The 14,675-nt window shown below is 51.9% G+C and overlaps 1 protein-coding gene across 1 annotated transcript in view; it reads right to left on the bottom strand.

The window, feature by feature from the left end:
* ZNF579 (zinc finger protein 579) overlaps positions 1–278 on the bottom strand; it is a 1,664-nt gene extending 1,386 nt beyond the window's left edge. The window contains exon 1 of the mRNA XM_006901859.1: positions 1–278. Within this exon, the coding sequence (XP_006901921.1) occupies positions 1–278 (278 nt within the window).
* Between the last annotated feature and the right edge of the window lie 14,397 nt (positions 279–14,675).

Raw genomic sequence — 14,675 nt, 5'->3', positions numbered from 1 at the left:
AGGTGGCGCGAGAGGTGGGCTGGCCGGCGGAAGGCCTTGGGGCACAGCGGGCAGGCGTGGGGGCGCAGGCCCGAGTGGCTCAGCCGGTGCCGGGAGAGGTAGTAGGGGAAGCGGAAGAGGCGGCCGCAGGTCGGGCAGGGCAGGGGCGCGCGCGGGGCTCCAGCGCCTCCACGGCCGCAGCCTCGACCACGGCCACGGCCACGGCCACGGCCTCGGCCTCGGCCACGCCCGCGGTGCGGTGGGCTGCCCTGGGCAGGTGGAGGGGGCTGGGGGTCCATGCCTGCGGGAGAAAGGGGAGAGAGAGGTAGGGAGGGAAATGGAGAGGTGGGGGGCACAGAGACAGCGAGAAGGGAAGGCAGAGACGAGAGACAGAGACACGCGGGGAGACTCAGGGAAAGAGACGGGCAGACACGAGGAACGAGAGACAGAAAGAGGGACAGACAGGACAGACAGACCCAGGAGAGGAACCCAGCAGAGAGCACCAGCGTCAAGGCAGGGAGAGGCCCACAGGCCGAGGAAGCATGGGGCAGAGGCAGAGGCGGCTGGGCGCAGAGATGGACAGCGGAGCCGAGGGCAGCACGTCAGCAAATTGACTCTCGGCCAATTCAGGGGGTCAGAGTGGACAGGGGTGGACTCCAGGCCTGGAGGCTCCGGAAATGGACAGTGGGTGTCCGATGCCAGAGGTTGGGAAGGGCCCAGGAAGAGGAGGGTCAGCCTCTCCTGAGACTGAAGAAGGTGGGAGTGGGGGAGTCCCCCGCTGGTAAATCTGAAGCAGAGGCAGGCACGTGGAGGTCAGGACCCCTGGTCCGAGCGAGGAGGAGCGGGGGCCTGGGGGAGCAGGGGCTGGGGTCTGAACTCCCAAGTCAGAACTCTGAGGAAGAGGAGGGTCTGGAGAGGTCAGGACGCTGGGTCTGAGGGTGAGGACTCCTTGGTTTCAGCGAGGAGGAATTTTCTGGGGATTTAGGGGGTCAGGACTCCTGGTCTGAGGGAGGAGGGGCTGGGGGTGAGGACTCACGGTTTTCAGGGAGGAGGGGTTAGGGAGGACTCCTGGGGTCTGAGGGGGGCGGTCAGGAGTCCCAGGTCTGAGGGAGGCGGGCTGGGGGGTCAGGACTCTGGGTCTATCTGAGGAAGGAGGGGTTGGGGGAGACTCCTGGCGTCTGAGGGAGGAGGGCTGGGGGTCAGGACTCCCAGGTCTGGGAGAGGAGGAAGGTCTGGGGGTCAGAACTTGGGTCTGTCTAAGGGTGGAGGAGGTGGTGAGCGCAGGAAATCCCAGGTCTGAGGGAGGAGGCTGGGAGCCAGGGAGGAGGAGGAGCTGGGGGTCAGGAGTCCCAGGTCTGAGGGAGGAGAAGGCGCTGGGGGTCTGAACTCTGGGTCTGAGGGAGGAGGAGGGGTGACGGTGGGGATTCCCGGGTCTGAGGGAGGAGGGCTGGGGGTCAGGACTCACGTGCAGAGGGGAGGGGGACTGGGGGTCGGGTCTGGGGGATGACAGGATCCGCGCGGACTCATGAATCTGGGGTCACGGATCCTGGGTGCAGTAGGAGGAGGGGGCTGGGTGGGGGCCTGGGCACCTGAGATGGGGAGGGGACAGGCGCTGGGGGACCCGCTGCTGTGATCTTCGCGCAGGAGCAGGCAGAGGTGTTGACCCTGGACCCCGAGGCATGCTGCAGGGCGCGGGGAGCCCCAGCCCCCGGGGGTGCCGACCCCCAGCTCGGCCCGGCGGCGTGATGGGCGCAGTGGGCGCTCCGGCCATGTACCCCTGGGCCCTGCCCGCCCTCCTTACCTCCGCCGCCTGGGTCCTTTCTTCCCGCGGCGGCCGAGCGGACGGTGGCGGCGGGGAGGGAGGGGGCCGAGGGGGGGGGGGCCCTGGGCTCGGTGTCGCCGCCTAAGCCTTCCCCCCGGAAACCCGGGCTGGAGCTCCAGCTGGAGCGAGGGAAGCGGGTCTGGGAGGCCGGAAGCAGGAGGACGGGAGGACCCGGGGGCGGGGAGGGACGCGGGGAGGAGGGGCTGCAGGGACTCTGGGTCCGAGGGGAGGGGCGGGGTTCGGTCCAGGGGTCCCCAAAGGAGGAAGGGGCGGGGCCTTTCTTGGGGGTCCCCAAAGGAGGAGGGGAGGGGGCTTTTCCTGAGGTCCCCGAAGAAGGAGGGCGCTGGGGGCCTCTCTTAGGGTCCCCAAAGGAGGAGGGGGCAGGCTGGACTCCCAGGCCCAAGGGTGGAGGGGGCTGGGGGCCTCTCCTAGGGCCCCCGAGCAAAGATGGACTGGGGGCATGTCCTGGGGAGGAAAGAGGTGGGGGCCTGGACGCCCAGGTCCAAGGGAGGGGAAGGTCCTATAGGGTCCCTAAGAGGAGGGGGTTGGAGACCAAGGCTGGGGTCAACTACACCCCCAACAGACACACGTATTCATTCATTCCTTCAACAGACACACGTTTGTCTGCTCGTCTGTGCCAGGCACTGTGTTGGGCCGGGGCACGGAGGGGCCAGAGGGAGGAATGGGCCAGGGACAGCGTCTTCAGGGAAAAGGACTGGAGGAGGCTCTGGACTGGAACTTGGCTCTCCAGCCTTCTTCTTCTCTCCAAACCTCAGTTTCCCCCTCCTGCATATACTCGCTCAGTCCTCCAAGCTCCCTGCCCCCATTGCGCTGATTCCAGTCCCCAGTGACCCTGCAGGACGGAGTAGAACTGCCCCTTAGGGTGTCCACTGCTGTGGACCTTTACAGAAGTGGAGGACTCCCTCCCCTGCAGGTATACGCTGAGCTCCGTGTGTTCCACCAGCCACTGTTCACAGTCCCCAGTGGGTCCACACATAGCAGCCCCACGTAACAGAACAACATTGTACCACAGGATTTTCGAAACCACAATCTTGGCAGAACCAGATCACCCCATCTGTCTTCCCACCAGTTGATTTGAACTTCCAACCTTTCCTTTAGCAGCTCAATGCTTACAAAGTTGTACCATTTAACTGTCCTCACCTCATCGTCATGGAGTGGATTCCAGGTCATATGGGACAGAGATAGAAGGACAAAAGATGCCTTTGAGCTGTGGTGCTGGAGAAGAGTATTGAATATACCATGGACTGCTAAGAAAACGAATAGGTTCATCCTGGAGAGGGTGAAACCAGGCTGCTCCTTGGAGGCAAGGATTCTGAAGCTCCGTCTGACATACTTTGGACATGTTACAAGGAGAGACTAGTCGTTGCAGAGGGACGTCGTGCTTGGGAGGATGGAGGAACAGCGCCGGAGAGGAAGACCCTGGATGGGATGGATTGATTCAGTGACTGGGGTAATGGGGTAGATGTGTCAGAGACAATAATGTTGGCACTGAATAGAGCAGGTTTGAGGGCTGTTGCACACAGGGTCACTATGAGTCACAAGAAACTCAATGGCGTGAAACAACAATAACCAAATAAGACAGAGTGGACCTGCCCTGAGGGGATCCCGAGACTGTCCAGATTTGCAGGCTCTGAAGCCTTGTGGGGTGCGCTGTGAATCTAACTGAAGCCCCATGCAGGGGTGCTGTGAGTGTGAACCCTCTTACCGGCAGTGAGTAAGGTGAGTTTAACCTTTACAGAAACGGACCGCCTCAGAGATCTCCCTCCAAAACACACTGGTTGGCTAGCACTGCCAGCTCTTAGCGTAACAGCTGATTGCTTAATCACTGTGCCACCAGAGCTCCTTTAACCAGCCCTAAGCCAACAATCTGTGGGACTCTGGTGGCCTCGTGGTAAGGAGCTTCACTGCCATCCCGGAGGCACGCAGTTCAAAAGGAGTAATCTGCTCTCATGCCGTTTACTGCCTCTGAAAACCCTCTGGAGGGCTGGCTACGGGTCGGTTCTGACTTAAGGGTACATAACAACAACAAGACAACAATTTGAAGAAAGACCTCCAACGTGATGGATTGACTGTAATAATGGTTTCGAGCATATCAGAGGTCAGGGGAATGGTGCAAGACAGGACAAGGTTCAGATCTGTTCATGGGATTGTTACGAAGTGCAGTTGACTTGAGGTCTCCTAACAATAACAGTAAACCAGCAATATTTACTTAGAACCTACAGTGGTCCAACTCTGCATATGTTTAGCAATAGATACTCAATGACTCTAAGCTGATAACAGTTACATTCTTGGACTACTAGCCTGAAGACTGACAGTTCAAATCACCCGGAGACGTCTCAGAAGGGTTCTGCTGGTCTGAAAGTGAACTAAGAACCCTTAACCATCTTAAGCTTTCGTGATCTTCTGAACTATCGCAACCTGTGTGCTTTAAGTCTCCATGAATCAGAACAGATCAGAGCAAACTATCAAACCCCATTGAGGAGATCCCAACTCAACATCCCAACAGGAGACGCTAGGGCTGCTCCCCAGGGTTTCAGGGCTGTGCATCTTTTCAACATCAGCCTGTCACGTCTTTCTTCCATGGAATGACTAATGGGTTGGTGCCACCCATCTCTTCAAGGACAAAGAGTGTTTATTGAGCATTTACTAGGAGTTGGCGCTGTCCTTGGTGCTGGAGCTACTGTGGCGCTAACAGGCTGTGCAAACCAGTTCACCTGGAGCTACAGTCTGATGGAGGAGGCAAACAGACAGACCCCGTGCTTTAAAGGTAGGCTCTGTGGTCTGAAGGAAGGGACCCAGCACATAGTAAGGATGTGGACCACAGGAAAAGGCATCCAACTGAGACTGAGCGATATTGGGGTTAATCGGCCTTAATCTGAACAGTCTTGTTTGTTCTCCTAACAGTCCATAGTGTATTCAATACTCTTCTCCAGCACCACGGCTCAAAGGCATCCATTCTCCTTCTGTCCTCCCTAGTCATTGTCCAGCTCTCTGAAGCATAGTAAGTGATTTCAAAGACCATGGCCTGGATCAGGCACGCCTTAGTCTCCAGACTGACATCATTGCTCTTCAGTACTCTGGAGAGGTTTCTGACAGCAGATTGTCCCAGTGCAATTTGTCTTTTAATTTCCTGGCTGCTGGTACCAAGAGTATTGAAGAGCCACCTTAGTGATTCATTAATATGTTGTAATAAATTGTTGTTGTTGTTGTTGTTGTTATGTGCTGTTGAGTCGCTTGCGACTCATAGTGACCCTATGTACAACCTATGTACAACAGCCCTAAACCCTGCTCTGTTCTGTGCCAATCGCACTGTCTCTGACACACCCATTCCGATTACCCCAGTCACTGAATCAATCCACCTCATAGAGGGTCTTCCCCTCCTGCGCTGTCCCTCCACTCTGCCCAGCATGATGTCTCTCTCCAAGGACTGGTCTCTCCTTGCAACATGTCCAAAGTATGTTAGACGGAGCCTCAGAATCCTTGCCTCCAAGGAACAGCCGGGTTTAACCCTCTCCAGGACGAATCTGTTTGTTTTCTTAGCTGTCCATGGTACACTCAATACTCTTCTCCATTTTTTTTTTCGTTGCAGAAGCTTTATTGAACAGAAAATGGCGAAATGGCTCTTCTCCATATTTTATTTCACGTCACCGAATTGTACTTTACAGATGTTTTGTTTTTTCCCAGCTGAAAGTTTGGGGCAACCATGAGGCCAACGAGTTGACTGGCATCATTTTCCCAACAGCGGGTGCGCCCTTTCTGAATCAAATGTTGCCCAAACATTTTCATAAGGCTACTGCACACTTTGCGAACAGCAGGATAACAGAGCTATATTTTTCATCACCGGGAACTAGAAGACGTCTCAGGACTCACTATATTGTCACAGTCGTCATTCCTGGTGGTCTGGAAGTGAACTAGGACCCCTTTTGAGTTATGATGCCTGTGTAAAGACCCTAAAATGGAACCAGGAGGCAGCAGTCCTTTGGCAATGGAAATCATGCTTGGTAAGGTAGAGGCTGAGAGTGAAAGAGGTAGACCTTCCATGGGATGGATTGACTCAGCTATTGCAACACCAGGCTCAGGCAGGACAGCAGTGGCGGGGAGGGTGCAGGGTTTGGTTTCACTGCAGGATCGCTTTGCATCCAGACAGACTCGCGAGCACGCAACAGCATCTTATGGCCATGTAGGAAAACTCTGAGAGTTGGTGCAGAGAGCAGAAGAAACATGTAGACTAGCATCCCCTGGCTATGGTTTATTATTTTTCTTTTTTTATCAGTATATTCTGTCTAGAAGAACAGAGAGGAAATGACACTCTGATAAATGTATATGTAAAACATTATTCTTTAGTATTTTTAGATTTGAAAGTATATGAGTGCAGTGAATAATAAAAAATAAAGGAAAACGCAAATAGGAATATGATCATGAAAATAAATAACAGTTTATTCTTGTTAAGTGGCTCTTGTTAGATGCCATCAAGTTGGTTCAGACTCGTGGAGAGCCCCATGTCCAACAAAGGATATATTCCTGAGTTCTGTTCCACCTCCACATGTCTGTTCCGTCGTGACAGGAGAGCTGGACAGTGACTAGGGAGGTTAGAAGGAGAATTGATGCCTTTGAGCTGTGGTGCTGGAGAAGATTGTTGAATATACCATGGACTGCTAGGAGAACAAACAGGTTCACCCTGGAGAGGGTTAAACCGGGCTGCTCCTTGGAGGCAAGGATTCCGAAGCTCTGTCTGACATACTTTGGGCATGTTGCAAGGAGGGATCAGTTCTTGTAGAGGGATGTCATGCTGGGTGGAGAGACAGTGCAGGAGAGGAAGACCCTCTATGAGGTAACTGGGGTAATGGGGATAGGTGTGTCAGAGACAGTGAGACTGGCACAGAACAGAGCAGGGTTTAGGGCTGTTGTACACAGGGTTGCTATGAGTTGCAGGCAATTCAACAGCATATAACAACAACAGAGTGGCGATTACAATACGTACAATATCTGGCTGCCCATTTATTCTACATTGCCCTTCAATTCACTCGTTACTCATTAATTTTGACCGTGGTAAGACAAGCAGATGCTAGGGGAGCAGTGACGGAGCTGCTGTGTGTACCTCTAATATTTTACACCTTGGGATGCCAGGAGAACAAACCTGTCTTGGAAGAAATACAGCCAGAATGTTCCTTAGGATTGTGGATGGTGAGACTTCACCCTGCAGGCTGCAGGCATGTTACAGGAAGGACCAGTCCCTGGAGAGGGGCTTTACCATGTTTGGTAAAGCAGAAGGTCAGGAAGAGAAAGTGGAAGACCCTCGGTGAGGTGGACTGACTGACCATGGCCACAGCTATAGGCTAACACCACAGTGATTGTGAGGGTGTTTCATTCCGCTGACATAGAGGTTGTTATGACTCTGAGTCAATTTGATGATACTGATGGAATTTAAGTCCTTAGAAGTGTTGAATGGTTTGTAGTCCACTGATAACCTAGGAGTTGGCATTTCAAGCCCACCCAGCCGTGCCGAGAGAAGCAAGACCTGCCCGTGGGCTTCTTGTAAGACTGTTGCTGGTGTTGTCAAGCTTTGCCTCATAGCGACCTCATGTGACACAGTAAAAATGCCCCATAGAGTTTCCTATTTTCTAGGCTATGATCCTCGTTGGAGAAGACCACCTGGTCGTCCTTCCAAAGAGCTGCTGGGTGGGTTCAGCCTCTGACCTGCTGGTTGGTGGCCGAGCACTTAATCTTCGAGCCACCAGCCCCCTCCTTAGACGTGGAACCTGGTGGGGCACTTCTATGCTTAAAGACAGAAAGTCGTCACGAGTCAGAATCAATGTGGTGGCCGTGGGTTGTGCTGGGTTTTGGTTTAGTTGGTGTGTGTGTGTGTGTGTGTGTGTGTGTGTGTGTGTGTGTGTGTCTTTTAAGGCACACATAACAGAAATTGTAACAGTTGAGTGGCAGTGAGTACATCCACAATGCTGGACAAACACCATCTCTATCTTGGTGACGGCAAACACGGCTCTGAGCCCTGTGGAGGGTGTGAGGATGGTGCCGGAACAGGCAGGCTTCTGTCCTGTTGTACACTGAGTTGCCGGGCACTGTGGGCGACTGAACAGAATCTACCTCCACCAACAATGAAAAAGATGGACAGGAAGGACTGGAGGAGGAGGAGACAGGAGAGACAGAGGAGGAGGAGGAGGAGGGTGAGAGGAGGATGGAGACCTGAGGATCAAAGAGAACTAGGAAGCGGGGAGCAGCAGGAGTGGGGAGAGGGGGCCATCATGCAGCAATGTGGATGGAGGTTCGCACACGCAGGGCAGGGGTCTTGGTGACTGGGGCCTGAAGGCGGTCAGCATGGTCTGCATTGCAGGGCAGACTGTGCGAGGCCCAGCTCCGCAGGCCTGGATGCATTCCGGGCGTGTGGAGAAGCTCTGTGAAAAGCCTTTAAACAGGAGAATCACATGATGTGATTAGGGGTGAGGAGACATTCTTTGGGGGCCTCGTGAAGGCTTGCTGGATCGGTGGAGTGAGGGGCAGGTGGAGGGCAGATGAAAGCACCGTCGGGGGTGGGCAGGGGACCTGGAGCTGACTAGCTTTGCGCTGCCCCTTGCACTGGCCTCCTCATTTCCCCAGGGAGGCTGAAATCAGACCTTGTCGGTCCCTCTTCTGGCTTTAGGTGCCCAGACTCCCCACATCATCTAACCTCCCTCCCTCCGCCCCGGCCCCTCTGCCTGCCCCATGCCTTCCGGACTCCAGCCCTCCCCACATGTTCTTCCCTCTGCCTCACATGCCCTTCCCTAGTTCCCAGAAGACCCCCCACCACCACCACCACACTCTCGACAGTCTCCTCAGAGAGATCTGCCTGTCCACTCTAGCAAAAGGAACCCTCCTGACCCAGCTCCTCCTTGTTGGCTGTGTCCAAGCGGGTTCCGAATGTGGGGACCCCCATAAACAGCAGAAACAAACAGGGGGGCCCCGCCTCCTTGCAGGGTCGCTGTGTTGGAGACCATCGCTGCAGGGGCATCCATCCGTCTCCGCAAGAAAGCTCCCTTCACCAGATCTCCGGTGGCCTAGTGGACAAGGAGCTGCGTTGCTAGCCCAAAGGCAGGCAGTTTGAATCCAGCAGCTGTTCCGTGGCAGAAAGATAGGTAACCTCTCCCTGTGCGGTTTAGAATCTCAAGAAACCCACTGGAGGGTCAGCCATGAGTGGGTTCCGACTCCACGGAGATGACTTTGACACTTTGACTTTACCAAGCCTGAGGTCCTTCTCCGGAGACTGCTCTCAAGCTGAGAGCACATTGGATGGAGTCTTAAGATCCTTGCATCCAAGGAGCATCCTTGGGTTGGACTCTGAGAACAACAGCTGTGAGCCCGGTCCTTGCCTGTGCCAACCTCACACTTCCTGACACTCTAGACCCCATCACTGCGATCACTGTGTCATTCCCCCTGGTTGAGAGTCTTCCTCTCTTTCGCCGACCTTTCCAAGAATGATGCCTCTTTCCAAGGAATATCCCCTTCCAACAACATGTCCAACGTATTAGAAACAAAGCTTTGCTGTTCTTGCCTCCTAGGAGCACTCTGGCTCCACCCTCTGCCACACATATCTATGTGTTCTCTTGACTGTCCATGGGATGTTCAGCGCTCTTCTCCAACATCACAGCTCAAAGGCATCAATTCTTCTGTCATCCTTAGTCATTGTCCAGCCCTTGGATGCAAGACAGGTGATTGGGGAGACCATGGTCTGGATCAGGTGCACCTTACTCCTTACCCCATTTAATTTGTCAAAATTTCCAACACTGCAAGAAGCTCCAGTGGTGCACTGGTCAAGCACTTGGCAGTGAACAAAAAGGTTGACTTGAACCCACTTGGACGTAAGGTTTGTGCTGCCACCACAAAACCCGGGCATCTCTGATTGTTGTAATCCACCAGCAGGTCCGAGGGAGAAAGATGGGCGATTTCTTCCCAAGCAATTCACAGTCCTGGAAACACCAGGGGGGGTGGGGGGAGGGGGTCTGCTGTAAGTTCACACTCCTTGACAGCAGAATTTTGAGAGGGATCAAAGCAAGCAAGTGCTCCTGGAAAAAGATTTGTTGTAGTTGTTATGTGCCGTCAAGTTGCCTGCAACTCATAGCGACCCTATGCACAAGAGTCCTAAAACCTGCTCTATCTTGTGCCAGTCTCACTGTCCCTGACACATCTACCCCCATTAACCCAGTAACTGAGTCAATCCATCTCATTGAAGGTCTTCCTCTCTTGTGCTGTCCCTCCATTTCCCCAAGCATGACGTCCCTCTCCAAGGACTGGTCCCTCCTTGTAACATGTCCAAAGTATATCAGATGAAGCTTCAGAATCCTTGCCTTCAAGGAGCAGCCTGGTCTAATCCTCTCCAGGATGAACCTGTTTGTTCTCCAAGCAGTCCATGGTATGTGTATATTCAATACTCTTCTCCAATACCACAGTTAAAAGGCATCAATTTTCCTTCTATCATTCCTAATCATTGTCCAGCTTTCTGACACATAGCAAGTAGTTAATTGCAAAGACTATGGCTTGGATCAGGTGCACCTTAGTCTCCAGACTGACATTGTTGCTCTTCAGTACTTTGGAGAGGTCTCTGATAGCAGACTTTCTCAAGATTACTACTACTACTACTACTACTACTACTACTACTACTGACAAACAATAACATTCTATGACAGATTTTGAAGCAGGAGTGAAATTTGCTTCCTAAATAATATGCCTCTGGAAATTCTATGAACTTTGATAAATGTCAATCGTTGTAGAGAGGCTTCAGGCCTTTTGTTCATAGAGTTGCCATGAGTCGTGCTTGACTCGAAGGCAATCAATAAAAATGAATCGCAATACCCCACTAACTAATACTCCACCTTGTGGATTTCAACTCATGACATTTTCAAGGCTGTAAATATCTGTGGAAGCAGACTGCCTTGTCTTTTTCCATGTAGAGGCTGGCTGGATTCGAACTGATGGACTTTCAATTCACAGTCCCATGCTTCATCCCCTGAGCCACCTAGAAACCCCTAGAAGGTAGTGCAGCTCGGCCACGCGGGGTCGCCACGAGCCAGAATCGACTCAGTGGTGCCCATCACCCAACGAATGGATAGAGAAGCTGTGGTATATTCACACAATGGAATACTACGCTGCATTGAAAAACAAAGAACTCATGAAATATTTTTCAAAATGAATGACCCTGGAGGACATTATGCTGAGTGAAATATCTCAGTCACAAAAGGACAAACACTGCATGGTGTCACTGTTGTAAAACAGGACTGACATCTGGTTTGGGGGGGGGAGACTGAGAAAGATGGGATAGATTATGTATACTGCATTGAAACAGATGAGGGAGAGAACTGTTTAAAAGGGATATGTGATTAGAGATTATTGTCATGACAGGAGTCCAGCATGAAGGCTGCATAGTAGAGTGGACCTGGGGGGAGGGATTGTAAAACAATGAAAGTATTTTACTTTTTAAAGAGAAGAAAGAACTGGAGAGGAGCAGTGGGCAGAGAGAAAAGTGCAACAATGAATGAGTGGAAATCCAAACTATCTGTAAATTTTCATTGTTGTTGTTATTGTTGTTAAGTGCTGTCAAGTCTCAGGCGACTCATAGCGACCCTATGAAGGAGATTCCTCAAGGCTTGGGTGCCTGTCATCCTCTCTCCAGGTTCATAGGGTTTCCGGAGGCAAGCTATTATGGAAGTGGATGCCACTCCTCCTTCCAAGCTTGTTTTAATCAGGGAGCTCCACCCCACTCTCTGTCCACATTGGGTAACTGACCATTAACACATTTGACACATCAGTGTCACAGTGTTCAAATTTTCATTAAAACTAATAATAATAATAATAATTTTTTAAATTAATGAAAATATTAAGGAGAAGGAAGAGGATGAGGAAGAATAATTTAGTGGCTGCCCTCCTGGACAATTGTCATCTGTAAAGTGGGTCTCAAATGGAATGCATTAGGGAGAAGGTCCACATACAGATTTGTCCAAAACCAAAGCCATCTAGTCATCTAATGGATCCTGACTCAGACTGGCCCCATATAGAAGGAGAACAGCCCCATAGGGAGTCTGGGCTGTAATCTCAGGGCTGTGAGCATTTCAGAGATTGTAAGGTTGGAGCAGGACAGGGTGTGGCTCTCTTCTGCTGTCCATAACACCTATAAGTCATAAGACTCAAGAGCACCTAACAACAACCTTTTCAGAGAAGCCCTAATGGCCCAGTGGTTAGTTAAGTGGGGATGCTAACCATAACTATTAGCTGTTCAAATCCACTAGCTGCTCCCTGGTAAAAATGAAACAAAAAGTCCAAACTCCTTGCCAACCCAGTCGATTCTGACTCATAGCGACCGTCTACCAACTTTCCATGATTATACATCTTTTCCTATTTGTTCAATTTGAGTGAACATGTACAAACCATATTGTTTTCTCCTACACTCATTGATATGCATTTTTGTTTTATATCATTGGCTAATACTGATTAATACTAATACTGGGTGATTTTAATCCGTGGCTCTCAGGCCTGGTTTTAATTGGTTTTGGTCAAACAGTCTTCTAAAGTGGTATAGCACTGGTCTGTCCATTTACTGTACAGAGGTAACTTGTCGTTGCTGTGATACTAAGCACTGTGACACTGATGTGCCAAATGCGATCATGGTATGGTGGGCAGTGTTTGCTGGAGCTCCCCGATTAAAACAAGCTTGGAAGCAGGAGTGGCATCCACTTCTGAAATGGCTTGCCTCCAGAAACTCTATGAACAGTGCTCAGGTCTTTCGTTCATAGGGTCGCTATGAGTCGTCTACGACTCGACAGCACCTAACAACAAGACTAAAGCTGAGGCTAAACATTTTCACAGGAACAAATTACCTCATCCTTCTCCCTCAGAGCGGCTAGTGGCTTTGAACCACCGCCTCTTGACCTAGCAGGCCAATGTGTAACTCACTCTGCCACCAGGGCCCATTCTTGAGAAGCAGTCCTGGAAACACATGGAGTAGTTCTTACTCTGTGCAGGACGGAAGGCAGGGAACAGACTGAGTGGTCTTTCTCCCACAGAAGCTCTGAGTGGATTCGAACCTACGACCTTAAAGTTAGCAGCAGAAAAGTTAATCTCTTAATCTGCTTGCAAATGCTTAAGGAATTGAGTTGCATTCATTCCTTTCACTATCTTACCAGAAAGGACACAGCAGAAAAGAGAGGCCTGCCTGGGCGTGGAGGTGGGGTGGGTGCGAGCCTAGGCCTTTTTCATCACTCCTCGAAGGCAGCCATCGCCATGACAACTGGCACTTTTCCAGGTTTTCATCTCCAGGAGCTGAGCCTGTCTCTATGCAGGTATCTAAGTGGGCGGGCCAGGCCCTGGGGGCGGTGACTGTCTCCATGCAGGTCTCTGAGTGGGCGGGCCAGGCCCTGGGGGCGGTGCCTCTCTCTATGCAGGTCTCTAAGTGGGTGGGTCAAGCCCTGGAGGTGGTGCCTTTCTCCATGCAGGTCTCTAAATGGGCAGATACAGCTCTAAGGGCGGTGCTTGTCACTATACATGTCTCTGAGTGGGGAGATACAGCCCTGGAGGGTGGCACCTGTCTCCATGCACGTCTCTAAGTGGGCGGGCCAGGCCCTGGGGGCGGTGCCAGCTTCAAAGGGGCGGGTCTTGTTCGTCTCTAAGGTGTGTACCACAGTTTTACCAGTCAGGGATGAGTTCTTCAGTGATAGTTACCGAGTGGACGGGGCTATTTCTGCGGTATAGTGTACTCAAGGGGGTCTGAGAACTCCAGTCAAGAAGTGTCCTTTAAGGGAGCTCTGGTGGCCTAGTGGCAAAAAGCTGGGCTGCAATCCCAAAGGTGCATGGTTCGAATCCACCAGATGCTCCACTTAAGAAGGAGGGCCAATCTCCTGCGCCAGTCGGATAGCCTACTCTCGATGGCACACGGAGAGAAAAAAAGGGGGGATACACACACACACACACACACACACACACACACACACACACACATCCCATGAACTGCTAAGAGAACAAACAGGCCTGTCCAGGAGAGGCTGAAACCAAGCTGAGCCTTGGAGGCAAGGATTTTGAAGGTCCATCTGACATACTTTGGTCATGTTGAAGGAGGGACCAGTCCTTGGGAAGGACATCATGCTTGGAAGGGTGGAGGGACAGCGCAGGAGAGGAAGACCCTGGATGAGATGGATTGACTCAATGATGTGGGTAATGGGGGTAGGTGTATCAGAGACAATGAAATTGGTTCACGGTAGAGCAGGGTTTAGAGCTGTTGTGGATAGGGTTGCTATGAGTCTGTGTCAACTCGGCAGCACACAGCAACAACAACAACGTCAATTAATTACACATAAAAATTCTTCAACTGGCAAATGTTTTGTTACTTATATTTCTCTCACACGCACACACATACACTTCTCATTGCCTGGAGACCAAAGGAAAGGCTCTACCCTGGTCCTCACCTACTTCTTGGTGTCATCTGGGGTCCTCCTCCTCTGCTGTGCTCACTTAGGCACTCTGGGCCCCTTCTGGTCTTTTTAACCCTTCAGGAGCCCTGATGGCACTGTAGGCTAAGCATTTGAACTGCTAACCAAAACACCACTGGTTCGAATCCACCAGCAGCTCTGAGAGAGAAATAGAGATGAAGCAGTCAGGGCCTTTACAGATTTGCAGCTCAGTGCTGCTCTGTCCAGCAGGGTGACTACGAGGCCCCAGAGCCAATGCTACTCCGCAGAGAAGCCCACCCTGACTGACCACCCCGTCTAAACAAGCATATCTCAGCCACTCACTCATTTCTGCTTTAGTTCCTTCAGAGGGCTCCTAACATTCTGAAAAGCATTTTCTCTCTCCTCTCCTCTCCTCTCCTCTCCTCTCC

Source organism: Elephantulus edwardii, unplaced genomic scaffold (assembly GCF_000299155.1).
Source record: "Elephantulus edwardii isolate Elephantulus edwardi_28Jun2011 unplaced genomic scaffold, EleEdw1.0 scaffold00348, whole genome shotgun sequence".
Classification (NCBI taxonomy): Eukaryota; Metazoa; Chordata; class Mammalia; order Macroscelidea; family Macroscelididae; genus Elephantulus; species Elephantulus edwardii.
The sequence above is the reverse complement of the archived record's forward strand: the minus strand, read 5'-3'. Positions and strand labels throughout refer to the sequence as shown.